Source organism: Lepidochelys olivacea (genome assembly GCF_965140295.1).
Source record: "Lepidochelys olivacea isolate rLepOli2 genome assembly, chromosome: 2".
In the NCBI taxonomy this organism is placed as follows: domain Eukaryota; kingdom Metazoa; phylum Chordata; order Testudines; family Cheloniidae; genus Lepidochelys; species Lepidochelys olivacea.
This window is the reverse complement of record NC_140412.1, coordinates 3,656,321-3,684,005: the sequence shown is the minus strand read 5'-3', so window position 1 is coordinate 3,684,005 and position 27,685 is coordinate 3,656,321. Positions and strand designations below refer to the sequence as shown.

Below are 27,685 nucleotides of genomic sequence, written 5' to 3'. Positions count from 1 at the left end.
GAAGGATGACCCATCACTCTCACAGATCTAGGGAGACAGGCCAGTCCTTGCTTACAGACAGCCCCCCAACCTGAAGCAAATATTCACCAGCAACCACACACCACACAACAAAAACACTAACCCAGGAACCTATCCTTGCAACAAAGCCCGTTGCCAACTCTGTCCACATATCTATTCAGGGGACACCATCATAGGGCCTAATCACATCAGCCACACTATCAGAGGCTCGTTCACTTGCACATCTACCAATGTGATAGATGCCATCATGTGCCAGCAATGCCCCTCTGCCATATACATTGGTCAAACTGGACAGTCTCTACGTAAAAGAATAAATGGACACAAATCAGACGTCAAGAATTATAACATTCAAAAACCAGTCAGAGAACACTTCAATCTCTTTGGTCACTCGATTACAGACCTAAAAGTGGCAATTCTTCAACAAAAGAACTTCAAAAACAGACTCCAACCAGAGACTGCTGAATTGGAATTAATTTGCAAACTGGATACAATTAACTTAGGCCTGAATAAAGCCTGGGAGTGGATGTGTCATTACACAAAGTAAAACTATTTCCCCATGTTTATTCCCCCCCCCCACACACACACACTGTTCCTCACACGTTCTTGTCAACTGCTGGAAATGGCCCACCTTGATTATCACTGCAAAAGGTTTCCTCCTCCCCCACCCCCTCTCTCTCCTGCTGGTAATAGCTCACCTTACCTGATCACTCTTGTTACAGTGTGTATGGTAACACCCATTGTTTCATGTTCTCTGTGTATATAAAATCTCCCCACTGTATTTTCCACTACATGCGTCCGATGAAGTGAGCTGTGGCTCACGAAAACTTATGATCAAATAAATTTGTCACAAATCCTCCTTTCCTTTTCTTTTTGCGGATACAGACTAACACTGCTGCTACTCTGAAACCTGGCTTGGATCAGAGGGGCTATTCTGGCAATATGTGATGTCTGTAACTATCCCCAAATTTTAGAGTAGCAGCCATGTTAGTCTGTATCCGTAAAAAGATACGCACCTTAGAGACTAACAAATTTATTAGAGCATAAGCTTTCGTGAGCTACAGCTCACTTCATTGGATGCATACAGTGGAAAATATAGTGGGGAGATTTTATACCTAAGCCTAGGGAGCATTTAATCGCTCTTTCCCTTGAAATGTTCTTTGCCATTGTGATTGCAGACATTAATTAAACAAGAACATTCCTGGAGTTAGAAAGCAATAAATGGGTATCACACTGAGCACAGCTGATAAATCTGAGACCTGGTTTGCAAGCATCCGCTGACTCACTGTGATTGTTACTGGTTTTGAGCAAAGAGGCCTGGGGAGTTTTAACCTTCACCATTGGCTCATTAAGCCATTTGTTACGGTGTCATAAACAGACATCCAGTGGGGTTGGGAGATGATCAGAAGGGGGAAAATGGGGTGATCCTCATGGCTCCATACTTCCTCCCAGGGATCAGAGCTAAGGTAGTTCTGTGCTTCGTAATATACAGAGCTGCAGTTCATCCTGCTCCGAGGGCAGAGGATTCAGAGGCCGCTCTGTGATTTGTAAAGTGCAGTTATTGCAACTTGAGGTGGATGCAAACGGTCTCAAAACGCTGCACTGGGATTGAAGCAGAGGCAAAAGAGGAGCAGGCAAAAGTTCAGGTACACACATAGCCATTGTCAGGGTGGGTGAGTCCAGTTAGGCCGGTATCCCAGCTGCTGCAGGGAGCAGTACTCAGTACTGTACATTTGGGGGTGGGAAGCATCCTCATCCCCGAGCATGGGATTTGATTACCATTAGGTAATAGGTATACTTGGACACCTTAGAAATATATCCTCATGCTACCTGAGTACAGTTTGCAACATTTAATTAAGAGAAAATGCTTCCCAAGCTGGGCCCCTGCTTTGTTGGAGGAGATTGTATGTGAGCTAGAGATTATTTTATAGGGTGCATCTACACAGCAGCTAGTAGTTCCCGGCCCAGGGAGACTTAACACACTAAAAATAGCAGTGTGTCTGTGGCTGCATAGTCAACAACTCAGGCTGGCCACCCTAGGATCTCTGATGGGTCGTACTTTTGCCTGCTCCTCTTTTACCTCGGGCTAGACCCAGCCACCGCGGCCACACTGGTATTTTTAGCACACTAGGTTGAGCAGCGTTGGTGTGTGTATGTCTCCCAGAGCTGGGAATTACATCTCCAGCTGCAGTACAGACATCACCTTCGAGCAGGGGTGGGCAAACTAGGGCCCATGGGCCGCATATAGCCCGTCAGGGCTTTGGATCCGGCCTGCAGGACTGCAACCCCTGCGGTGCTGCGGGCCCCGTGCCGCTCCCAGAAGCGGCCGGCACCATGTTTCTGAGGGAGCTTGGTTGGGGGAGACAGAGGGCTTCATGCACTGCCCTCGCCTGCAGGCACCACCCCCTGCAGCTCCCATTGGCCGGGAATAGGGAACTGCGGCTAATGGGAGCTTCGGAGGAGGTACCCACAGGAGAGGGCAGCGCACGGAGCTGCTCCACCCCAGAGCCGCTCCAGGTAAGCAGTGCCGGGCCAGAGCCCACACCCCGAACCCCTCCTGCATCCTGCCCCCCAACCCCCTGCTGCACCCCACACCCCTCCTGCACCCCAACCCTCTTCCCTGAGCCCCCTCATACATGCTGCACCCCTCCTCCGCCCCAACCCCTTGCCCTGAGCCCCTTCCAGCACACCGCACCCCCTCCCACACCCTGCACTCCCTCCCGCACCCCAACCCCCTGCCCCAGCCCTACATTCATGGCCCTGCATGCACTTTCCCCACCCAGATGTGGCCCTCGGACCAAAAAGTTTGCCCACCCCTACCCTAGAGGGCTGTATATTAATAAGAACAGCAGCTGTAATTACAAATGTGAGAATAAAATATCACAAGTTCCATCAAATCTCATGGCTTCAAGGCATGAGCTAAAGGTCAGCTGGGGACAGGAAGAAATACCTCCATCATGGGCCTGTACTATACAGTTGGCCAGGTGCCCTATGGGGGAGGGAGGAGGAAACTCACCCTGTTTTGAAGAACTTGGTATAAGCCACTGCTCTGAAGGCAGCACACTGAACTAGATGCCCTGATCCAATCCAGCTGCTCCTTATTTGACAATGTGATCAGGGCTGGATTTAGGGGCAGACAACCCAGGCAGCCTCCTGGGTGCTGGGCTTGGGGGCGCCGGACTCAGGGCACTGTTTTTGTTGTTAGTGACAAAAGGGAAAATAGAATGTTTGAAGTAAATGTTTCAGGTATTGTGAATGTGGCTTCATTTTTCACTAGCCTCCTGGACCTTTCTAGAATCTTGTGGAACCTTCCAGATTTTCTGAGCGCTACATTTAACTTGAACCTTCTAGAATGCTGTCAGCCAGGCCCTCTTGGGGATATAAGGAGCAGGACGTTACCTGTCAGTCAGTGAGATATAAGAACAAAGTGAAGTGAGAGCCCAGCTACAATATTGTGAACCTTGTTTTATTGATAATACATTTCAGTTATTCTTAAAATTAAAAAGTTTCTATAAGCTTAGAGGAAACAAATTTTGTATTTGCTTATATATGGCATGAATAAATACAGATTTACTGATTTTAGCATGTACATTTATCTTCTTATGTGACAGGAATAAGTCATGCATGCAAATTGTGCATCAAAGTTGTGAAATGGGCGACAAATGCAATAAAAAATAAGGTATTCAAATGCTTAATAAATGGAGGGGGGGCGCCATTTGGTCTAGGGCTGGCCCTGAATGTGACTGATATTAATAGGAGACATATGACTAACTGGCTTCTTCATACTTTTAAGCTACAGGGTGTTCTCCAGAAACTAGCTACCCCACAGCTAAAAAGTGCAGACTGAACTGCATGCTATGAGGAGCAGAACATGGCAAATACCAGGGAATTTAATAGGCAGTGTTCATGTTTGAACTAAAGGGGTTCAATAGGAGGAATCAAAATTTCATGGCAGAGGCTAGATTGGCATGTTAGCCAGGAGCCATGGGACCGTACCTACGCGAGTGACATCACATGGGTCTTTAAAACAAAGCTGGGGCCTGTGGAGAGACAGCCTGTGGCTGCAGACAAACAAGAGTAGAACCTCAAAGATACGAACACCAGAGTTACGGACTGACCGGTCAACTGGACACCAAATGAAACTGGAAGTAACCAATCAGGCAGCAGCAGAGACCAAAAAAAAAAGTGCAAATACTGTCCTGTGCTTATATTGCATCTTAAAAGTAGGCACATCTGGGCTGCTTGTCCCCACCCCCACACACGGGGCAGCCACTTACCGCAAGATGCTGGGGCTTCCAGCCCACGGCAGCCGGAGCCAGCCAGCCAGCCAGCAGAGCAGGAGCAGTGCTGGGGTCTGCCCCACCTTCCCCCCTTCCTCCTCACCTCGCCAAGAGGGGGATGCGCTGTTTTTACCTCCTCCTTCTCTGGGAGGGGAACACGCTGTTTTCACACACACCCTTCCCCCATCAGGATGGGGACAAGCTTGCAAACTCATGCCGAGGCTGAGTAGGGAGCTCAGCTGCTGCTGAAGCCTGGCCTGGAGCATCAGCTGCTGGATCTGGAGCCCGAACTGCACTTTGATCAAATTTATGAACATTTCAGTTATGGACACCCTCCATTCCCGAGGTGTCCGTAACTCTGAGTTGCTACAGTATACTGCTGGTTTAGTGCATGTGATCCTGTCTCCCTCTAGTGGCTGTCTCCAGAGTCTCTGACAGCCTACTGCTTACTGCCCACTAGGGGAGTTGCTCCTTCTGTTTAAGTGGGTAGGATATTGTGATTTGGTGTTGAAAGTCCCAGGTTCAGGCTCCACTGACGATCCTGTTGTCTGCATGTATGAGGCCTCAGTTCACTACCCAAAGCTCAGTCACACACGCCGCTTGAATCGTGATGGAGCATTGCATGTCTGTGCAGGCTGCAGTCCCTCATTAACCACGACACGGCTAGGGGCTGCATTGTGGTACTCGGCTGCATTTGACCTCTACGTGCGCTGCCCATTGGCCTTCCCTGGCTGAAACGGCAGTAGTGTGTGGCAGGTTCTTCCCCAGTGTTCCATGCCTCATGGACCCCGCCCCTCCTCTGCAGGGCTGTGCTGTGCAAGTACCTTCCTCTGGCAGGAGCGGCCCGTGAAGAGGCCACTAGTTTGTGCTCTCAAGGCAGGCTCTAGAGGAGACAAGCTCCAGCATGCATGTTTGTATACCCCCTACTGTCTGCTCCTCCTCCAGGAAGTGCCCTGGACCATGCTTCATAGAATCATAGAATATCAGGGTTGGAAGGGACCTCAGGAGGTCATCTAGTTCAACCCCCTGCTCAAAGCAGGACCAATCCCCAATTAAATCATCCCAGCCAGGGCTTTGTCAAGCCTGACCTTAAAAACTTCTAAGAAAGGAGATTCTACCACCTCCCTAGGTAACGCATTCCAGTGTTTCACCATCCTCCTAGTGAAAAAGTTTTTCCTAATGTCCAACCTAAACCTCCCCCACTGCAACTTAAGACCATTACTCCTTGTCCTGTCATCTTCTACAACTGAGAATAGTCTAGATCCATCCTCTTTGGAACCACCTTTCAGGTAGTTGAAAGCAGCTATCAAATTCCCCCCTCATTCTTCTCTTCTGTAGACTAAACAATCCCAGTTCCCTCAGCCTCTCCTCATAAGTCATGTGTTCCAGACCCCTAATCATTTTTGTTGCCCTTCGCTGGACTCTCTCCAATTTTTCCACATCCTTCTTGTAGTGTGGGGCCCAAAACTGGACACAGTACTCCAGATGAGGCCTCACCAATGTCGAATAGAGGGGAACGATCACGTCCCTCGATCTGCTGGCAATGCCCCTACTTATACATCCCAAAATGCCATTGGCCTTCTTGGCAACAAGGGCACACTGTTGACTCATATCCAGCTTCTTGTCCACTGTCACCCCTAGGTCCTTTTCCGCAGAACTGCTGCCTAGCCTTTCGGTCCCTAGTCTGTAGCGGTGCATTGGATTCTTCCATCCTAAGTGCAGGACCCTGCACTTACCCTTGTTGAACCTCATCAGATTTCTTTTGGCCCAATCCTCCAATTTGTCTAGGTCCTTCTGTATCCTATCCCTACCTGCCACCGTATCTACCACTCCTCCTAGTTTAGTATCATCCGCAAATTTGCTGAAAGTGCAATCCACACCATCCTCCAGATCATTTATGAAGATATTGAACAAAACTGGCCCCAGGACCGACCCTTGGGGCACTCCACTTGATACCGGCTGCCATCTAGACATGGAGCCATTGATCACTACCCGTTGAGCCCGACAATCTAGCCAACTTTACATCCACCTTATAGTGCATTCGTCCAGCCCATACTTCTTTAAGTTGCTGACAAGAATACTGTGGGAGACCGTGTCAAAAGCTTTGCTAAAGTCAAGAAACAATACATCCACTGCTTTCCCTTCATCCACAGAACCAGTAATCTCATCATAGAAGGCGATTAGATTAGTCAGGCATGACCTTCCCTTGGTGAATCCATGCTGACTGTTCCTGATCACTTTCCTCTCGTGTAAGTGCTTCAAGATTGATTCCTTGAGGACCTGCTCCATGATTTTTCTGGGGACTGAGGTGAGGCTGACTGGCCTGTAGTTCCCAGGATCCTCCTTCTTCCATTTTTTAAAGATAGGCACTACATTAGCCTTTTTCCAGTCGTCCGGGACTTCCCCCGATCGCTATGAGTTTTCAAAGATAATGGCCAATGGCTCTGCAATCACAACCGCCAACTCCTTTAGCACTCTCGGATGCAACGCATCCGGCCCCATGGACTTGTGTTTGTCCAACTTTTCTAAATAGTCCCTAACCACTTCTTTCTCTACAGAGGGCTGGCCACCTACTCCCCATGCTGTGTTGCCCAGCGCAGCAGTCTGGGAGCTGACCTTGTTCGTGAAGACAGAGCCAAAAAAAGCATTGAGCACATTAGCTTTTTCCACATCCTCTGTCACTAGGTTGCCTCCCTCATTCAGTAAGGGGCCCACACTTTCCTTGGCTTTCTTCTTGTTGCCAACATACCTGAAGAAACCCTTCTTGTTACTCTTAACATCTCTTGCTAGCTGCAGATCCAGGTGCGATTTCGCCCTCCTGATTTCATTCCTACATGCCCAAGCAGCATTTTTATACTCTTCCCTGGTCATTTGTCCAATCTTCCACTTCTTGTAAGCTTCTTTTTTATGGTTAAGATCTGCAAGGATTTCACTGTTAAGCCAAGCTGATCGCCTGCCATATTTACTATTCTTTCGACACATCGGGATGGTTTGTCTCTGTAACCTCAATAGGGATTCTTTGAAATATAGCCAGCTCTCCTGGACTCCTTTCCCCCTCATGTTATTCCCCCAGGGGATCCTACCCATCAGTTCCCTGAGGGAGTCGAAGTCTGCTTTCCTGAAGTCCAGGGTCCGTATTCTGCTGCTTACCTTTCTTCCCTGTGTCAGGATCCTGAACTCGACCAACTCATGGTCACTGCCTCCCAGATTCCCATCCACTTTTGTTTCCCCTACTAATTCTTCCCAGTTTGTGAGCAGCAGGTCAAGAAAAGCTCTCCCCCTAGTTGGCTCCTCCAGCACTTGCAACAGGAAATTGTCCCCTACATTTTCCAAAAACTTCCTGGATTGTCTGTGCACCGCTGTAGTGCTCTCCCAGCAGATATCAGGATGATTAAAGTCGCCCATGAGAACCAGGGCGTGCGATCTAGTAACTTCTGCGAGTTGCCGGAAGAAAGCCTCGTCCACCTCATCCCCCTGGTCCGGTGGTCTATAGCAGACTCCCACCACGACATCACCCTTGGTGCTCACACTTCTAAACTTAATCCAGAGACTCTCAGGTTTTTCTGCAGTTTCATACCAGAGCTCTGAGCAGTCATACTGCTCCCTTACATACAGTGCAACTCCCCCACCTTTTCTGCCCTGCCTGTCCTTCCTGAACAGCTTATATCCATCCCTGACGGTACTCCAGTCATGTGAGTTATCCCACCAAGACTCTGTTATTCCAATCACATCATAATTCCTTGACTTTGCCAGGACTTCCAGGTCTCCCTGCTTGTTTCCCAGGCTTTGTGCATTTGTGTATAGGCACTTGAGATAACCCGCTGATCGCCCCTCTTTCTCAGTATGAGGCAGGAGCCCTCCCCTCTCACACGCTCCTGCTCGTGCTTTCTCCCAGTATCCCACTTCCCCACTTACCTCAGGGCTTTGGTCTCCTTCCCCCGGTGAACCTAGTTTAAAGCCCTCCTCACTAGGTTAGCCAGCCTGCTCGCGAAGATGCTCTTCCCTCTCTTTGTTAGGTGGAGCCCATCTCTGCCCAGCACTCCTCCTTCATGGAACACCATCCCATGGTCAAAGAATCCAAAGCCTTCTCTCCGACACCACCTGCGTAGCCATTCGTTGACTTCCACGATTCGACGGTCTCTACCCTGGCCTTTTCCTTCCACGGGGAGGATGGACGAGAACACCACTTGCACCTCAAACTCCTTTATCCTTCTTCCCAGAGCCACGTAGTCCGCAGTGATCTGCTCAAGGTCATTCTTGGCAGTATCATTGGTGCCCACGTGGAGAAGCAGGAAGGGTTAGCGATCCGAGGGCTTGATGAGTCTCGGCAGTCTCTCCGTCACATCGCGAATCTTAGCCCCTGGCAAGCAGCAGACTTCTCGGTTTTCCCGGTCAGGGCGGCAGATAGATGACTCAGTCCCCCTGAGGAGAGAGTCCCCAACCACCATCACACACCTCCTTCTCCTGGCATGGGGCCTATGAGGGAGGGAGAGCAACGCACCCCTGTCACGTCATACTTTGCAGACAGGGAAGCTGAGGCAAAGAAGCAAAATCAGGTGCCTGAGCCCATGCAGTTAGTTAGTGGCGGAGCCAGGCCTGAACCCAGGGGTTGCCTGTCCTGTGCAGAGACCATTAGACCCAGCTGCCTCTCTCAATGGCTTCAGCAACAGTGTGCGGCCTGCCGTGCAAATGCTATGCTGTCGCCCCTGAAGCCTGGTTTCCAGCACAGGAGTTGACTAGACAAGTCATTAGGCTAGTCCCAGTGCTGCTCTCCCAGTGAGCCTTGTGTCTGTGGGCCTGGTTATCATTAGGGCATCTGAGGTTTGGCTTTAATTGATAAACACCAATAAAACACCCTGATACCAAAAAGGGGGGGGGAATAAATGGGTATTTATCCAACAAACAGTGGCAAAACACCAGAAATGGTTATTTGTATCTACAGGCTTGTCTAGGCCGAGCAGTAAGACTATGGGGGTGTGATTTCTAAAGCACACTAATGTGTTGCATATTAGTATGTCCCTGCAGACCCTGTTAGTGACCATGAACGGTTCCCTAGTGCACTTCGAGGCAGTGCTGCGTGAAGCAGTACTCGGTTTAAGTGCACTGGGGAATGTTCCACAGAGACTGCTCATGATGGTGTGTACAAAGGGAGAGCCCGCCTAAATCCTGGTCTTTGGACATCTGCGCAACCCTCAAAATCTGCTAAAAATAAACCTGAAAAAATTAAATGAATAAACTCCAGACACCAGTAGCCCTAGTAATCACGGTGCACTGCCAGTGACTCCCAGGCAAAGACATACGTATGCTAATCCCATGATACCTTCGTGGGAGCAGAGCTTGTCCATCGGGCTACGGCTGTGAGCCATCATGTAGGCCGTGACTGGGATGGTGGGGGACAGAAGCGCCGGCCCCTGAGAGCCAATATACAGTTCTTTGTCAGCCTAGATCTGCACCCACAGCCTGGTATCTGATCCTAGGGCATGAGGGACCGTGGCTGCATGGCCGCCCCAGAGCCCAGCCTGCTGGCTGATGGACACAGTGGCCTGACCGCAGTCCCACAGAGGATGCGTGTTCTGCTGACACAGTTGGAGGTGAGATGCTGCAGTTACAGCCTTGTGTTTATGGGAGAGATGGGATTGGGGGTGGGGAGGAAACAGGTAAATTGTAGCCCTAGAGCAAAGGGAATTGGTGGGATGGGAGAAGCTTGAGCCTTTGTCTAGGATCAGCCTTCCGCTTGGAGATAGGCCTGGCTAGAGCCCCTGCTCTGATCATGGGCACACTCTTTACCCTCCCTCTCTCCCCTGATTCTAGCATTACGGATAGCGCCACATGTGAGCTAAAATAACTCTGTGCTAGCCTGGAGGAAGGATGGTGTTGTGGTTAAAGCACAAGCCTAGGCTTCAGGACTCCTGAGTTCTGTTCCCAGCTCTGTCCCAGACTCAGATTGTGACTCAGGGCAGGGCCCTGCCTTTCCCAGTCCCTCACTTTCTAGTCCAAGGAAGCTGTGAGGCTCAGTTTGTTAATGGACTGAGGATTTGAGACGCTCAGGCAGAAGGTGTTACAGGCAACCAGTGTATCATTGCCTTCCCTGGATTCTGCCATGCTCCCAGCTTCTGTTAAATTCTGGGCCCCAAGCGTCTTCCCCCTCCTTGTTCACGCTGCTACGTGGCTGATGCCTGCTTCACTTGACACACAACCCTTGTCCACCTTCACTGAGCAGGAGGCCTTTCCCCATCACGTCACATCTATTCTGCTGCCCGCACGGGGAGTGCGCCCCCCTGGGCTAGGCTCGGGGTTTTCTCCAGTTTTAATTAAAAGCAAAGGAACCCCCAGCCCTTGCCTTGGGAGATGATTCCGGAGTCTGATCCACCTCAAGGCTGGGAGAGCTTTCTTCATATTCAACCTTTCTCTGTTTGCTTCCATTACTCCTCACTATGACCCCTCCCTCTTGTGTGTTACAGTTGCTTAGCCCCACTGTGGAGTTAGCTCTTTAATCTCTCCTCATGAATCAGTCCCTCCAGCCCCTTGATCACTTTCCTTGTTCTCTGACTTTCTTCTGATTTGTCAATGCCATTTAAAGCCCTTTGCAAAGAGTTACCTTCACAAGTCAGTATCATTATTCCCATTTTTCAGATGGGGAAAATGTGGCTCAGAGAGAGGAAGGGACTTGGCCAAAGCCAGAGGGAATTGGCATTAGAGCCTGGGTTGGAACACAGGAGTTCCTGCCTCCCTGCTCTGTGCTCACAGCATTAGATGAAGCTGTCTCTCTCAGTGCCTCCTCCTCTGCACCCAACTTGAGCAACAACCCCAGCCTGTTGATCAAGAGTCTGGCACAGGGTTTGGCACCCTGTGGGCTGGCCCCAGTGATTTTCAAAGAGCTTCTTGTCCTTGTGAGGTTTGTGTCAGTGGGTTGTGGTCCCAGCAAAGCTGTGCTCCTGCCCCCACTCTGCTCTGAGCAGGACGTGTTGGTGGGGATGGAGTGCAAATAGCCTCAGGAAAGGAAAAAGAGCCTCCCAGGCAATGACCACTCCCCTTGCTGCACTGAGAACTCCATCAGCTCACTTCAGGGACACAAATCCATGTCCACTGCTCACTACTCCTGTGAGCTCCACAGAGCCATCCCAGCTCTGAGAGGGAGACCGGAGTCTATCCCAGCTCATGCGCCACCAGCAGAATTGCTAACTATAGGAATCAACTGTGCATTGGACCGTCCATCCCTGCAGAACGCCAATGGGATTGGTCACATGTAGTAAATAAAGTTTGGAGACAATGGGGTTATGCAGGTGTAGCTCAGAGCAGCCTTTGGCTCATAAAGTGTTTATTACCATGGATGATGCATGAACCAAAACGAACCCAGCTTGCTCTCAGACCCTACAGGTTGTGTATGGCCATAGCGCAAGAGATGATAAACCTGGAATCCCCCAGTGCAATGTGGACACTTTTAATCTATGTAATAAGGTCAGGCCTAGACATGTGGCAGCGGGGGTGGGCTGCCATATTCCCCTGGATGCACAAAAGCTAGGGTGGCGTGGGCTTGGTGGATGTATGCCTCTGGGCGCATTGTGGGCAGGGTATTTAAAGGCCTCGTGGCACATACAGGAGTGGGTCTCTCATGGTGAATCTCCATGTTGTTAAGTGTGCCATGTGTATGCTAACAGCGTATATTGGTGAGTACACAGTACCACAGGAGTCAGAGTCGGCCACCAGACCTTCATGTGTGGGTCTCTGAGGCTGTTCTCCACTTTAAATATGTAACTTTTATATACATCAAAATACATGCACGCACCCACACACGCTCTCACTCTTCCTAGGCTGACCTGTAACAGGCAAATGAAGCTCATTTCATTAAGTTGCCTTGGTCAATGCTGGATTGTGGCACTGCCTGTCCCACCTACGAAAGCCAGTGTCTAACATCAACCTCTGTTTTCCTTCTGACCCCAGGAGGGAAAGGCTGGTCCCAGGCCCAACATCTTACTATTGTTTTATTATGGTTCCTTTATTTTTTCCCCATGTCATTTTATGTTAACAGGAGCCATGTTTTCAAATCTGCCGGCGTTAGATCTTTCTGATGCAATGTTAAGCCAAGGTCCTGTCCCTTTCTGGTCCCTGAAGATCCCATGGAACTCTTCTGCACGTGCAGGGGTCTCAACCCTGGTGTCCTGACCAAATCCCAGACTGGGTGGTTACGTTCTTCCAGCCTCAGTTCCGCTGCAGTTTCAACAGGAGGAGTTAATCTTTTCTTAAACTTTTGAAAACCTGTTGTGTTAGTGAGGAGGGGCTGCTGCTTTCCACCCCAGAGTGCTGCAGTTCAGCAATTCCTTCATATTCTGAAGGAACCTGAGAGACTTGATATCAAGCTCTCCATAAATGTAAGATCGTAAGAAGCAGCATTTGTGCACTGAGTGCAGGAACAGGTTAGGATTTTAGTGGCAGAGAGTTGAAGGGACTTGCCCAAAATCACACTGTGAGCCAGTGGCAGGGCTGGGAATAGGTCCCGGAGCTGCTGGGTTCCAGCTCTGTGCCTGGACCAAGTGCAGCAGCAGCTGTTTAACCACACACACAACAAATGCAGCATGACAGTCTGAGGCAGGGAGTGAGACTGCAGGGGGAATTGAGGCCAGCAGAACATAACTACCTGAGCAAGACAGACAGACTGAAATGTTCAAACTCGAGGGTCTGAAGCTAGGCACTCCACAAAAGTGATTATAAATCAGGTGAGACTGATTTTCAAAGGTGCCGAACACCCACAGCCGCCAGCACAGACAAGAGGAGCTGCTGATGCTCAGCACCTTTGAAAATCCGCCCATGTCTATTGAGATGCCTGACGTCAGACACTCAAGTTCGAAGATGTTGGTCGTAGGCCCGGATTCTGCTCACAGCCTGGCACAATGGAGGGAGAGCAGAACCTGGCTGATGTGGCTTAACACGACTGTGCTGGGCGTCACCGACAACTGACAAGACAATTCGCTGATGTGTCCGTCTGCCCTCCCTGTTCCAAAGGGACCCAAACAAACGCCAGGCTCTTCTGAGAATGCCTCCCTGTGCTGCTGGCTTTGAAAACAGGGCTCTCTGCGCGTTAAGCCATTTTCTCTTTTGTGTTCCATTCTGTTGTCCTCATCATTTTGTTTGTTTCTCAGTGACTCAGCACATTAAAGAGCTCCTGGAAAGGAACAGTAAGAAGAAATCCAAATTGAGAAAGAAACCCAAGCCCTATATCGAAGAGCATGATGGTAGGGTCCATGTCACTGTTCATTTAGCGCCTTCCTGTCTTAGACATAGTAGCAAACCTGCTTTTTTTCAGCCTCTTTCCCTCCACCTCCACCTCCACTTTGGTTCTGTCCATCCTCTTAACTGTTCATTTGGGCTGTGCCTGCGCTAGGGATGAGACATGTTTGTGAGGCCCCCTGGGGCTTGCCCCTACTGTGACTTGGACACTGGTGTGGATGGGGGCCAAATGAGGATCAAGGTGGCTTTGGAGAGCGTGACTGGCCATGGAGCTGCTCTCTGCACTGGGTGTCAAGCCCAGTTTGGCTTTACTGTGGGGAGTCCTGTCTGAGATCCAGTGTAAAGCCCTGTCCATCCCTAGTGCAGACAGGGCCTGTGCTTCGCTCAGTAGCATTTACAGCATTTGGGCAGGGTTGGCAGTGGTGGGAAATGCCCTGGTAACCAAAGGTGCCTGCAGAAGCAATGGTGGCTGCGATGGATGCAGTGAATGGGAAAGGGATGAATCACTGTGAATCGGCAGCAGCAGCCGATTAATGAGTCCCCAGTGTGGGCTCAGCTGGCTTTTCATCATCCGCCTTGGAGCTGAGTCACCGAGCAGGCTGTTCAGTGGTAAATTGCCTGCAGATTTTTACAGCTATGGTGTTGCTGGGATCTTCACCTTACCTGTTTGAATAGGTTTAGTTATTTATTGTAATGTACCAATTAGCAGAGATGGGGTCGAAGGGTAATTAACCAGAGCCAGTTAAAGAAATGACTTAGATTTTCTTGTTTGCTGATAGATTAATCTGATCTAGGGGTGGTTGGTTTTTATACTGCAAACATGCATGGAGGGATGGGCGAAGGGAGGCACGAGGAAGATGTGGGAAGTGCTGCTCACCCTCTGTGGCCTGACAAGACATGGAGAGGTTTTTTTTAAAAGGGAGAACCTACCTGATGTTTTAATGCTGAGAAATGGGTGTTAATAAGGTAAGTGTTTTGGACAGATAAATTATCTCTGTCAAACATCCTCCGAGCCAGCGTGTGCAGCTGATGAAGCAGTGAAGGGTGGGGTGGGAGCGCACATGTGTGTGAGGGAGAGCGAGAGAGCAAGCTAATTATAACATTTCACTCCAGTGGAATCTAAAGACAGCCCCTGTCTGTCTTGCTTTAATGACAAGAGCGGAGTTACACTGCTAGGTCAGAGGGGGAGCAACACTACCAGCCACACTCCTTTCCAGCCCAGAGAAACTGCCCCCTTGAGTTCTGATCTTCCCCGCCTGTGATAGGGCTAACTCTCGTGCCCCAGCCCATCTCTCCAGCAGGCCGGAGACCGATTAGCTGCAGGGGAGGCACCGGTGCCTGCACGGATGCTACCTCCTGCCTCTTGCCACAGATGTTACAGACAGGGCAATCTTCACAGCAGGGGGCTGGGAGAGTTCAGTGATGGAGTTTCTGAGTGGGTGTGGTTCCTCCCATGGGCCTCTGAGCCTTTCCCAGCATGGCACGCTTTCTTAACCTTTGACAAAGTGCTGGCATGACTGGACTCATCGCTGGGTTGCCTTAACCCATTGTGAGCAAACGGTAACTCGTTCGTGCGGCAGCAGGACCTGTTCTTAGCTGCCCTGCGCATGTATGGAGCCATTAGGAACCAATGGGGGACCTGCGGTGCTAGGGAAATGCTCTGTTGTGTAAAATTCCAGCACCTAGCCAGTGGCCAAAGGTCAGCAGAGTCAGAGGGAGCGCAGCAAATGGATGGCCCTTCAGCTCAGTGTTAACCCAGCTCAGTAGGTGCCAGGGGTTGGCAGTTACTGGGGTCTGAAAGCCAAAGGGGAGTTTAACTTTCATCACCACTTCCCCAGCACCACTTTGAAAAGGAACCAAGTAAGTGCACTGAGCAGTGAGACTGATAAGCCATGAGCGTACTGACTATCCAGAGCCATTATACCTCTGACCCAAAGCATTCCAAGGGGTGGTAAAACTTGACCGTGTGCGTTATGCACCACTAAAATAGCTATATTGTAAACCGTCTGACTCCCCAGGCAGCGCTGCCGTTCTCAGTAATAATTATATTGCCGTGACCTCCAGAGGTCTCACTCAGGATGGTGTCCCTTGTGCTAGGTGCTGTACAACACATATGAAGACGTGGCTTCGGGCTGATGTTGTTATACCAATAAAATAAAAACCAGCAGGATCTTATTAAAGGGAAAAAGGCAAAATACCACATTTATTGTGAATACAGAAAGAATCATAGTAAGCAGTTAGTTATAGCTATAACATTCCATTCAATCTCATATTTATTCACACATTCATTCCTACAAACACACACACACAGGTTCTGCAAGGTTGTTCTCATAGTTACCAGCCTTAGAGTTGCTCATGCCAAGCCACTGGCCAGGTGGCCTGGACACGAGGAGGGAGCAGGGCCTTGTCAGGTGCTCATCTGATGCTCCTGGAAGTTGGTTTGCAGAATCAGACCCCAAAGTTCTCACTTTCTAGAGTCCATTTTTATAGGAGTTTCTTCCTATGCCAGTCTATGGGAATTGCTTCATCATGCTGTTGCTGAATCAATCAGCAGATGGCACATTCCTGATGGCTCCGTGCTGCCAGATGTTATCTTGTTCTTTGATTCTCCCATTCTTGAGGCTGTTGGGTGGATTCCAGTCTGCCCTCCGGAGGTTCTCTGGTTATTTCCACTTGACGCCTTCTTCAACTGATGGACACTGGATTCTTAAGCTGGCACCTCCCTGATCATTCAGTTATTATCCACACCAAGCATCCATCCACATACATCCTCTGTCTCTATTTTAATCACAATTGTTAATACAACAAAAGGGCGGGGAGTCTCTGGGTGCTGTTTCTGTTGTTACAGAGTATTGCTTTGAGTCTCTCTCCATGTGAATTGCTTTGAGAACAGACTCTGTCTTAGAATGTACTAACGTAATTAGCAACTCGCAAGTTTCACATATAGAGGGAGAGAAATAGTACCAAAAACCAAGAGACCTCTTAATTAGTAATACCCTGGAATTTAAACTATGGGGAATCAAACTCATTTGTGATTTTAATACAGAACTTCTTTAATATGATCCAACAATGTCTGGGGCAAAGAAACATGATAGGATGGGGCTGTGGGCGGAGATGCATACCGTCAAACAGATGCTAGTTTGAGATGCATAGGTATAGATGTTTGGTTTTTTTATCTTATCAATAGATGAAGTGCATGCTAGCTGTCCTCATCTGCCCTTCAAGCTGGCTTTAATTGCCTGATTTCTTAAGGCCTCATGGCAGAGGCAGGGCTTATGGGAGGGATTGAAGGAGGATAGTAGAGGTGCCTTAAGGATCAGGGAGATTGTTCTGGGCATGGAGGATGGCGCGTTGTCTCATGCTGTAATGTTCAGTGGGCATCCCCTCTGATTCCTGATAGGGACTTTGGAACAGCCATAGCGGTGGCTGTCTCCAGGCAGTCCATCCCATGCTTTACAATAGGCCCTGTGTGTGCTGTGTGGATCCCCATGCAATGCAGACATGGCCAATTCAAACTGATAGTCATATCCTCACTATCTCCGCTAAGTGCTCTGATCTGAGGATCTCCCAGCGACCAAGGATGTGACCTGAACACTGGAATACATATCATACTCTTTGCAGCATTTGGTACTGGGATATTAGACTAGATCAGTGGTTTCCAAACTGGGGTTTGCAAAATGTTACAGGGGGTTCTCAGCGGAAAAAATTCCCTAATGGCAGATAGACTGTCCCTAGGAACCATGGGCAGCACGGGGTCAGAAGCCCGGAGCCCCTGAACTTCCAAGAACTAAGCAGATCAAAGAAAGCATATCTATCACACTGAGGAGATTTACACTTTAAGACTCCTTATAAGAAATGGAAAGGGAGGTGGATATTTTTTGCTGTTTTTAAAATTAAATAGGCAGCAGGTATTGTTTAAAAATTATGCTGAAGAACAAGTTTAAGCTTTGTTGTAACGTGTGTCATTTGCCTGGACTGCTCAAGACCTGAGTGCTTGTGTAGGAGGAACTCTGAGTTGGCTTCTTAAATCCCTTCCTGCTGTTTCACATCTGAGACTCCTTGATGAAACACAGGAGCCTTGTCTTATAACAGGCTTATTCAAAGTGATACAAGCTATGAACAGGGACCGCTAACAGGGAGTTTCAAGAGGGAGTTCTCCAGGTGACATAGGGAAGGGGAGGAGAGACGTCCTGGAGGCCAAATTTAGGCTGCTAGGAAAGAGACTGAAATGCAGGACCTCCATGGTGGCATTCTCAGAAATGCTTCCAGTTCCAGGCGCAGGGCCAGGTGGGCAGGCAGAGCTTCAGAGTCTCAGTGCGTGGATGAGACGATGGTGTAGAGAGGAGGGGTGTCAGGGTTCCTTCCCCACTCTGAACTCTAGGGTACAGATGTGGGGACCTGCATGAAAGACCCCCTAAGCTTATTCTTACCAGCTTAAGTTAAAAACTTCCCCAAGGTACAAATTTTGCCTTGTCCTTGAACCCTATGCTGCCACCACCAAGCGTGTTAAACAAAGAACAGGGAAAAAGCCCACTTGGAGAAGTCTTCCCCCAAAATATCCCCCCAAGCCCTACACCCCCTTTCCTGGGGAAGGCTTGATAAAAATCCTCACCAATTTGTACAGGTAAGCACAGACCCAAACCTTTGAATCTTAAGAACAATGAAAAAGCAATCAGGTTCTTAAAAGAAGAATTTTAATTAAAGAAAAGGTAAAAGAATCACCTCTGTAAAACAAGGATGGTAAATACCTTACAGGGTAATCAGATTCAAAACATAGAGAATCTCTCTAGGCAAAACCTTAAGTTACAAAAAGACACAAAAACAGGAATATACATTCCATCCAGCATAGCTATTTTACCAGCCATTAAACAAAAGGAAATCTAACGCATTTCTAGCTAGATTACTTACTAACTAACAGAAGTTCTGAGACTGCGTTCCTGATCTGTTCCCGGCAAAAGCATCACACAGACAGACAGACCCTTTGTTTCCCTCCCTCCAGCTTTGAAACTATCTTGTCTCCTCATTGGTCATTTTGGTCAGGTGCCAGCGAGGTTATCTTAGCTTCTTAACCCTTTACAGGTGAAAGGGTTTTGCCTCTGGTCAGGAGGGATTTTATAGCACTGTATACAGAAAGTTGGTTACCCTTCCCTTTATTTTTATGACAAGGGGTTTAGATTATTAGGAACTGGGGAAATTTTAGGGATAGGGGGAGCCTATACAGGAAGGATGGGCTCCACCTAAACCAAAATGGATCCAGATTGCTGGCACTTAACATTAAAAAGGTTGCAGAGCAGTTTTAAACTAAGAGATGGAGGAAAGCCGATTGCTGCAGAGGCGCACGTGGATCGGACAGAGACTTCTCTTAGAGGAGAATCTATTGATAGAGATTCTCTAGGTTTTAGTCAGGAGGAGAGGATGGAAGAGGATAAAGTATGGGCCAGATCAGACGAGAAACATTCACATAAATAATCTGACCCATCAGAAGAGGGCAGACAAATAAACAGTGACAAGTTTTTAAAGTGCTTGTACACAAATGCTAGAAGTCTAAATAATAAGATAGGTGAACTAGAGTGCCTCGTGTTAAAGGAGGATATTGCTATAATAGGCATCACAGAAACCTGTGGAGTGAGGACAATCAATGGGACACAATCATTCCGAGGTACAAAATATATCGGAAGGACAGAACAGGTCATGCGGTGGGGCGGGGAGGGCACTATATGTGAAAGAAAATGTAGAATCAGATGAAATAAAAATCTTAAATGAATCCACATGTTCCATAGAATCTCTCTGGATAGTAATTCCATGCTCTAATAAGAATATAACAGTAGGGATCTATTATTGACCACCTGACCAGGACAGTGATAGTGACTATGAAATGCTAAGGGAGATTAGAGAGGCTATCAAAATAAAAAACTCAGTAATAGTGGGGGATTTCAGTTATCCCCATATTCACTGGGTACATATCCCCTCAGGACAAAATGCAGAGACAAAATTTCTCGATACTTTAAATGGAGCAGCTTTAAGAGTACTTTAAATGGATACTCTTGGAGCAGCTGGTACGGGAACCCACAAGGGGAGAGGCAACTCTCGATCTATTCCTGAGTGGAGCACAGGATCTGGTCCAAGAGGGAACTATAACAGGACCGCTTGGAAACAGTGAACATAATATAATAACATTTAACATTCCTGTGGTGGGAAGAACACCTCAACAGCCTGACACTGTGGCCTTTAATTTCAGAAAAGGGAACTACGCAAAAATGATGATGTTAGTTAAACAGAAATTAAAAGGTCCAGTGACTAGAGTGAAATCCCTGCAAGCTGCAGGGACACTTTTCAAAGACACCATAATAGAGGCTCAACTTAAATGAATACCCCAAATTAAAAAACACAGTAAAAGAACTAAAGAAGAGCCACCATGGCTTAACGGCCATGTAAAAGAAGCAGTGAGAGAAAAAAGGGCATCTTTTAAAAAGTGGAAGTCCAATCCTAGTGAGATAAATAGAAAGGAGCATAAACACTGCCAAATTAAATGTAAAAATGTAATAAGAAAAGCCAAACAGGTGTTTGAAACTAGCCAAAAACTCAAAAGGTAACACCAAAATGTTTTTAAGTATCTCAGAAGGGGCCCCTGGACGATCGAGATACAAAAGGAGCTCTTAAAGACGACAATCTCAGAGAAACTAACTGAATTCCTTGTTTCGGTCTTCACGGCTGAGGATGTTAGGGAGATTCCCAAACCTGAGCCATCTCTTGTAGGTGACAAATCTGAGGAATTGTCACAGATTGAAGTGTCACTAGAGGAGGTTTTGGAATTAATTGTGAAACTTAACAGTAACAAGTCACCAGGACCAGATGGCATTCACCCAAGAGTTCTGAAAGAACTCAAATTTGAAATTGTGGAACTATTAAGTATGGTTTGTAACCTGTCCTTTAAATCAGCTACTGTACCCAATGACTGGAAGATAGCTAATGTAACGCCAATATTTAAGAAGGGCTCTAGAGGTGATCCTGGCAATTACAGACTGGTAAGTCTAACATCAGTACCGGGCAAATTAGTTGAAACAACAGTAAAGAATAAAATTGTCAGACACATAGAAGAACATAAATTGTTGGGCAAAAGTCAACATGGTTTCTGTAAAGGGAGATCATGTCTTACTAATCTATTAGAGTTCTTTGAGGGGGTCAACAAACAGTGGACAAGGGAGATCCAGTGGACATAGTGTACTTAGATTTCCAGAAAGCCTTTGAGAAGGTCCCTCACCAAAGGCTTGTATGTAAATTAAGTTGTCATGGGATAAGAGGGAAGATCCTTTCATGGATTGGGAACTGGTTAAAAGACAGGGAACAAAAGGTAGGAATAAATGGTAAATTTTCAGAATGGAGAGGGGTAACTAGTGGTGTTCCCCAAGGGTCAGTCCTAGGACCAGTCCTATTCAACTTATTCATAAAAGATCTGGAGAAAAGGGTAAACAGTGAGGTGGCAAAGTTTGCAGATGATAACTAAACTGCTCAAGATAGTTAAGACCAAAGCAGACTGTGAAGAACTTCAAAAAGATCTCACAAAACTAAGTGATTGGTCAACAAAATGGCAAATGAAATTTAATGTGGATAAATGTAAAGTAATGCACATTGGAAAAAATAACCCCAACTATACTTACAATATGATGGGGGCTAATTTAACTACAACAAATCAGGAGAAAGACCTTGGAGTCATCGTGGATAGTTCTCTGAAGACGTCCACGCAGTGTGCAGCGGCAGTCAAAAAAGCAAACGGGATGTTAGGAATCATTAAAAAAGGGATAGAGAATAAGATGGAGAATATCTTATTGCCCTTATATAAATCCATGGTATGCCCACATCTTGAAGACTGCGTACAGATGTGGTCCCCTCGTCTCAAAAAAGATATACTGGCATTAGAAAAGGTTCAGAAAAAGGCAACTAAAATGATGAGGGGTATGGAACGGGTCCCATATGAGGAGAGATTAAAGAGGCTAGGACTTTTCAACTTGGAAAAGAGGAGACGAAGGGGGGATATGATAGAGGTCTATAAAATCACGAGTGGTGTGGAGAAAGTGAATAAGGAAAAGTTATTTACTTGTTCCCATAATATAAGAACTAGGGGCCACCAAATGAAATTAATGGGCAGCAGGTTTAAAACAAATAAAAGGAAGTTCTTCACTCTGCACAGTCAACCCGTGGAACTCCTTGCCTGAGGAGGTTGTGAAGGCTAGGACTATAACAGGGTTTAAAAGAGAACTGGGTAAATTCATGGAGATTAAGTCCATTAATGGCTGTTAGCCAGGATGGGCAAGGAATGGTGTCCCTAGCCTCTGTTTGTCAAAGGGTGGAGATGGATGGCAGGAGAGAGATCACTAGGTCATTACCTGTTAGGTTCACTCCCTCTGGGGCATCTGGCATTGGCCACTGTCAGTAGACAGGATAGTGGGCTGGATGGACCTTTGGTCTGACCCAGTATGGCCATTCTTATGTTCTTATGAAAGTGAGATCTTGGAAGAGTGTTGCTGTTTTCATAATGTAATAAAAATATTGTTATGATAAATAATAAATAGTGTATAATAAGCATGTCATAAAAACAAATTTTAAATTTCCAAGATCACTGCTTTTATAATTTATACTCAGGTGAAGGAGAAAAATCCCTGGATATATTCATTTTTAGGAGGGGGTTCGTGAGACACAACATTTTAGTGAAAGGGGTTCACAGGTTGTTAAACTTTGGGAACCACTGGACTTGATGGACCACTGGTCTGATCTGGTGTGGCAACTCCTATGTTTTGTACACACACACACACACACACCATATGTTTGGTAGGAGTAGGTGTCTTGGTTGGGTTTTTTGCCAGGATAAGGTGCTTTATCCCAAAGTGCCCGCTCATCCCATCCACATCTATTCTATTTCTGTAACATGGCGGGAGACAAGGCAAAAAATAACTCAGCGCTATTCATGCTGATCAGGTCTGTCTTTCTGTATTGTTGGGAGCTCTCCTGCTGCCACGAGCTCCTTCCCCTGGTGACCGTATACAGGAACTGGATTTTTAAAAATATATTATGCTTTTAATAGGTCTCCCTTCTCTAGCATCTTTCGGGAGTCTTAGAATCACAGACCCATAGAGTTAGAAGGGACCACAAGGGTCATCTAGTCTAACCCCCTGCCAAGATGCATGATTTGTTGTGTCTAAATCATCCCAAACAGATGGCTCCAGCCTCCTTTTGAAAACCTTCAGTGAAGGAGCTTCCACACCCTCCCTAGGCATCTGTTCCGCTGTCCTAGTGTTCTTACCATTAGGAAGTTCTTCCTGAGATTTCATCTAAATCTGCCGTGCTGTAGTTTGAACCCATGGTCTCTTGTCCTGCCATTTTTGGCAAGAGAGAAGAACTTTTCTCCATCTTTTTTATGGCAGTCTTTCAAGTATTTGAAGACCACTATCATGTCCCCCCTTAATCTCCTCTCTTCTAAACATACGCAGTTCCTTCAACCTTTGCTCATCTGGCTTGCGTTCCAGCCCTTTGATCATCTTTGTGTCTCGCCTGTGGATCCTTTCCAATTTCTCTACATCCTTTCTGTACATTGGTGACCAAAACTGGACACAGTACTCCAGCTAAGGACTAACCTAACTTATCTTGGAGCACTTCCCCTACATGAACCAACCCTCACAGTACCCATGTGAGATGGCAAAGCTCCGTTGTACAGAAGGGGAAACTGGAGCACAGAGAGGTTAAGTGATGGCAAGCCTACAGCAGAGTGAGGAGTGGAACCCATGCGTCCTGAGCTTTTATCACTCGCCCATGCTGATCCCCTTAGGAGGCTGCAGGGGAATGAATTATTGTGGAATAATTCATGCAATAGTGGCGCTCAGCCTTTAGCTTGGTGCCTTACACGTCACCTTCAGTTCATGTGAATTATTGCACAGTAATTTTTGTCCTGTCCATCGTGGCTCAAACAAATTAGCTAGAATTGACGATGGTGATGTTTAAAAATGGGACATAACTCCCCAAACGAGATGGGCCTTTGTTCTGCAGGAGACACTTGTGTCTGGGAGATGCAGCCACCTGTTTCCAGCATGCAAAGGGAAATTCACCCTGGAGAAGTGTACCAGCTCAGGGATCTAGATACATCACTTACGTCCCACTTCAGCCCTGACTTAAGTCGTAACTAAGCCTTGTGGGGCTTAAATACAGCCAGCCTGCTTGGATAAAGGAGGAGCACTGCATGCTGGGATCTGTAGCCTCCACGAGCCACATTTCCACTGAGGACAGTCTCCTGCTGTGCTGTAGAACTTCATGCACTTTGGGTGCACTCTTACCGCCCCTCTCCACTTTAACATTTGTCTTGCTGATTGACACCACGAAGGCACTCATCACCATTGTATCTAAGCATCTCACACACATAAATAAATTAGCCTTGCAACCCGGCCCCCTGCAGCCTTCACATGAGGTAGGGAAGTGTTAGTATCCCCAATTTACAGATGAGTCAACTGAGGCACAGAGGAGGGCAGAAACTGATCCAAAGTCACACAGTGAATCAGTGGCAGAGGATGGAATAGAATCCAGCTCATCTGACTCCTAGCTCTTTGGTATAAGCCTTGGTTCAATGCAGCACTTCAATGTGTGCTTAAAGTTAAGCATGTGCTTAAGTGCTTTGCTGAATCAGGGAATTTTTAACCACAAGGGAGCATTCAGAAGGGAGTATCTGCATCTTACACAGGTCCAGCGTTCTCTTGTCAAGGGTTCATAGAATAAGCAATACCTTAAACCTTGCCTGTTCTTGAAAGACATGGCCATGTGAGTTGCCCCATGGATTTCAACAGAGCTGCTTGGGGGAGTAAAGTATTCAAGTGTTGGCAGGATCAGTATGGTCCTGGGACCTTCTACTGGGACAGTCTCAGTTTTTCTTGTGATGTCCTAGGTTTTCCATTTGATCAATCAAACCGTTTGAGGTTCTATATAACTACAAAATGTGTATTCCAGATGTTGTGCTAGACCAGGCAGAATCTGCTGTGTTCACTAGGAGCAAACTGAATGAGTGTTCAATGTGAGGAGTGCTGTGTGCAGTGAAGGGAAAAGCTGAATGAGCGTAGATGCTCTCTCCAAGCAGCTGTTTGGCTCACATGAAAGTTAAAGGCAGTTGTTTAAGCGTGCCACTGTAAACTAATTCAGACACAAGTCATTGAAAAAATCCTGTACTCTGAGAAGCGTGCCCGTGTTGCTGTAGAGTGAGAAGCTGGGTGCAGTGACACTAGCTCACTTTAAAAAAGTGAAATTTTGTACAAGTATTTCACAAGCTTTAAAAAAAAATTAAAAGACTGGGCCCCTGTTTGGTTTTTGGCCAAACACTACTGGCGAAAAGTAGGCTACATACCTCACTTTTCTCTCTTTCATATCTGATATTTTGGGGCTAAAATTCCATTCTGCAGTCAGCCCCTTTCTCCCCGACAGTGCTGTAATGGGAAGCACAAGTCCAACCTGGTCTTCCCGGCTGTTTTTAGCTCTCATCTGGAAGACAGTTTGGCAAAAGGGCTGATCATGTTTCCCCTGTGCCAGCTGCATTGATTACAACTGAACTGGTTAAACGGCCAGACTCCTGCAGAGCACTCAGGTTTCTATCTGAGCGGTTTAGGCCCTAGATAGAATCAAATCCTCTTTGTTCTGTTTGCTCTGGTAACAGTATAGCTGCTTAACATGTACGTAACACTAGTCTGTACAGCATCGGAGCTCTTTACAGACAAATATTGGCCAGTTTTGTTTCTTTACGTTGGCTGTAAAGGCAGCCTGAGGGTTTCTCCTGTTTGGTTTTTATCTTTGAAATACCCTATTTTTGCTGGAGGTCTGTCACTGGCCCATTAAGTGGAGTCAGGCTCAGCCTTGCCTGTCAGTAGCAATGAGCCTGATCTTGGGGCTTAATTAGTACTAGTGAGCCTGGCTGTGAAAGGGCCAGAGAGGAGGTTCAGTCAGAGAAAGAGGCCCAGGAGAGAGGAGCTTAGAAGAGCTTGTTGAAGGGGGCCTACGAGCAGATTAGGGTTCTGTAGGGGGTCCAGACATAGGGCCGGGGAGAAGCAGCCAGAGATCACAGGGAGGGGAGGCAGTGGGGAAATCTGCTGAGACGAAGGGCCTCTAGGGGAAAAGCCCTGAGGCAGTGCCCAGCCAAAGGAGCAAAGAAGAGCTCTGCAGGGCCTGGGAGTGGGGGCAAAGAGCAGGGAACTTCAGCCAAGCCCAAGGGGACAGAAGAAGAATTGGTTCAGAGGCTTATTTGGGTTTGCAGTTAGACTTTTGATACTCTGAAAGGGGACTGAACTTAAAAGGTGACCTGGCCAATGGGCTGGACCATGGAAGAAGGGCCAAAGAAATGGTCATCAGGTGGCACTGGGGATAAGGATGCCCGCAACACCAGGCTGTGATGTCAGAGGGTGTTACGGCGGAGAGTGGAGCAGTGTATAAGGGGTCCTTCGAGAACTGGAGAGAGTAGGTGTTTTTTCAGCCTTTAATTGTGCAGGAGGAGTGACAGCAAACACCCAAACTAGGTTTAAGACGCTCTTATTCGGTTTATGACTGGGGTTGTATGCTGGGATTGCCTGCAATAGCAGGGGACTGGATGCGATGACCTAGGGTGTCCTTTCCAGTCCTGTGTTCCTCTGACCTTTTCTCATTTCAGCCTCTTGGGTACTTGGCGCTCATAGGGCACGTTTGAGTCCCCTCTGTTGGTTGAGTTCTGATCTTGTGCGTGGGGAAGCTCGGCTGTGCAAGCCACTCCCATGGCCTGAGGCCCCTTGGGTAAACCCAGCCTCAGTAAGTCTAAGGAGTGTTGAAAACCTCCTCAGTGCTGGCACCCAGACCCTTTCCCTGAGTAGTAAACTCCCCTGCCTCCTCTGATGGGTTGCTCCACTGCCCAAGAGGAGAGGAGAGGGAGGCGGGTGGTAAGATACAGCGCGGCCCCCAGTCATAGAATCATAGAATCATAGAATATCAGGGTTGGAAGGGACCCCAGAAGGTCATCTAGTCCAACCCCCTGCTCAAAGCAGGACCAATTCCCAGTTAAATCATCCCAGCCAGGGCTTTGTCAAGCCTGACCTTAAAAACCTCTAAGGAAGGAGATTCTACCACCTCCCTAGGTAACGCATTCCAGTGTTTCACCACCCTCTTAGTGAAAAAGTTTTTCCTAATATCCAATCTAAACCTCCCCCACTGCAACTTGAGACCATTACTCCTCGTTCTGTCATCTGCTACCATTGAGAACAGTCTAGAGCCATCCTCTTTGGAACCCCCTTTCAGGTAGTTGAAAGCAGCTATCAAATCCCCCCTCATTCTTCTCTTCTGCAGGCTAAACAATCCCAGCTCCCTCAGCCTCTCCTCATAACTCATGTGTTCCAGTCCCCTAATCATTTTTGTTGCCCTTCGCTGGACTCTCTCCAATTTATCCACATGCTTCTTGAAGTGTGGGGCCCAAAACTGGACACAGTACTCCAGATGAGGCCTCACCAATGTCGAATAGAGGGGAACGATCACGTCCCTCGATCTGCTCGCTGTGCCCCTACTTATACATCCCAAAATGCCATTGGCCTTCTTGGCAACAAGGGCACACTGCTGACTCATATCCAGCTTCTTGTCCACTGTCACCCCTAGGTCCTTTTCCGCAGAACTGCTGCCTAGCCATTCGGTCCCTAGTCTGTAGCTGTGCATTGGGTTCTTCCGTCCTAAGTGCAGGACCCTGCACTTATCCTTATTGAACCTCATCAGATTTCTTTTGGCCCAATCCTCCAATTTGTCTAGGTCCTTCTGTATCCTATCCCTCCCCTCCAGCGTATCTACCACTCCTCCCAGTTTAGTATCATCCGCAAATTTGCTGAGAGTGCAATCCACACCATCCTCCAGATCATTTATGAAGATATTGAACAAAACCGGCCCCAGGACCGACCCTTGGGGCACTCCACTTGATACCGGCTGCCAACTAGACATGGAGCCATTGATCACTACCCGTTGAGCCCGACAATCTAGCCAGCTTTCTACCCACCTTATAGTGCATTCATCCAGCCCCATACTTCCTTAACTTGCTGACAAGAATACTGTGGGAGACCGTGTCAAAAGCTTTGCTAAAGTCAAGAAACAATACATCCACTGCTTTCCCTTCATCCACAGAACCAGTAATCTCATCA

General features: G+C 47.6%; 1 protein-coding gene across 1 annotated transcript in view; it reads left to right on the top strand.

Annotated features, from left to right (window-relative positions):
• ARHGAP39 (Rho GTPase activating protein 39) overlaps nucleotides 1-27,685 on the top strand; it is a 422,273-nt gene that overhangs the window by 285,388 nt on the left and 109,200 nt on the right. The window contains exon 6 of the mRNA XM_084619553.1: nucleotides 13,433-13,525. Coding sequence (XP_084475679.1) covers nucleotides 13,433-13,525 — 93 coding nt within the window. The remainder of the gene's footprint in view (nucleotides 1-13,432; nucleotides 13,526-27,685) is intronic.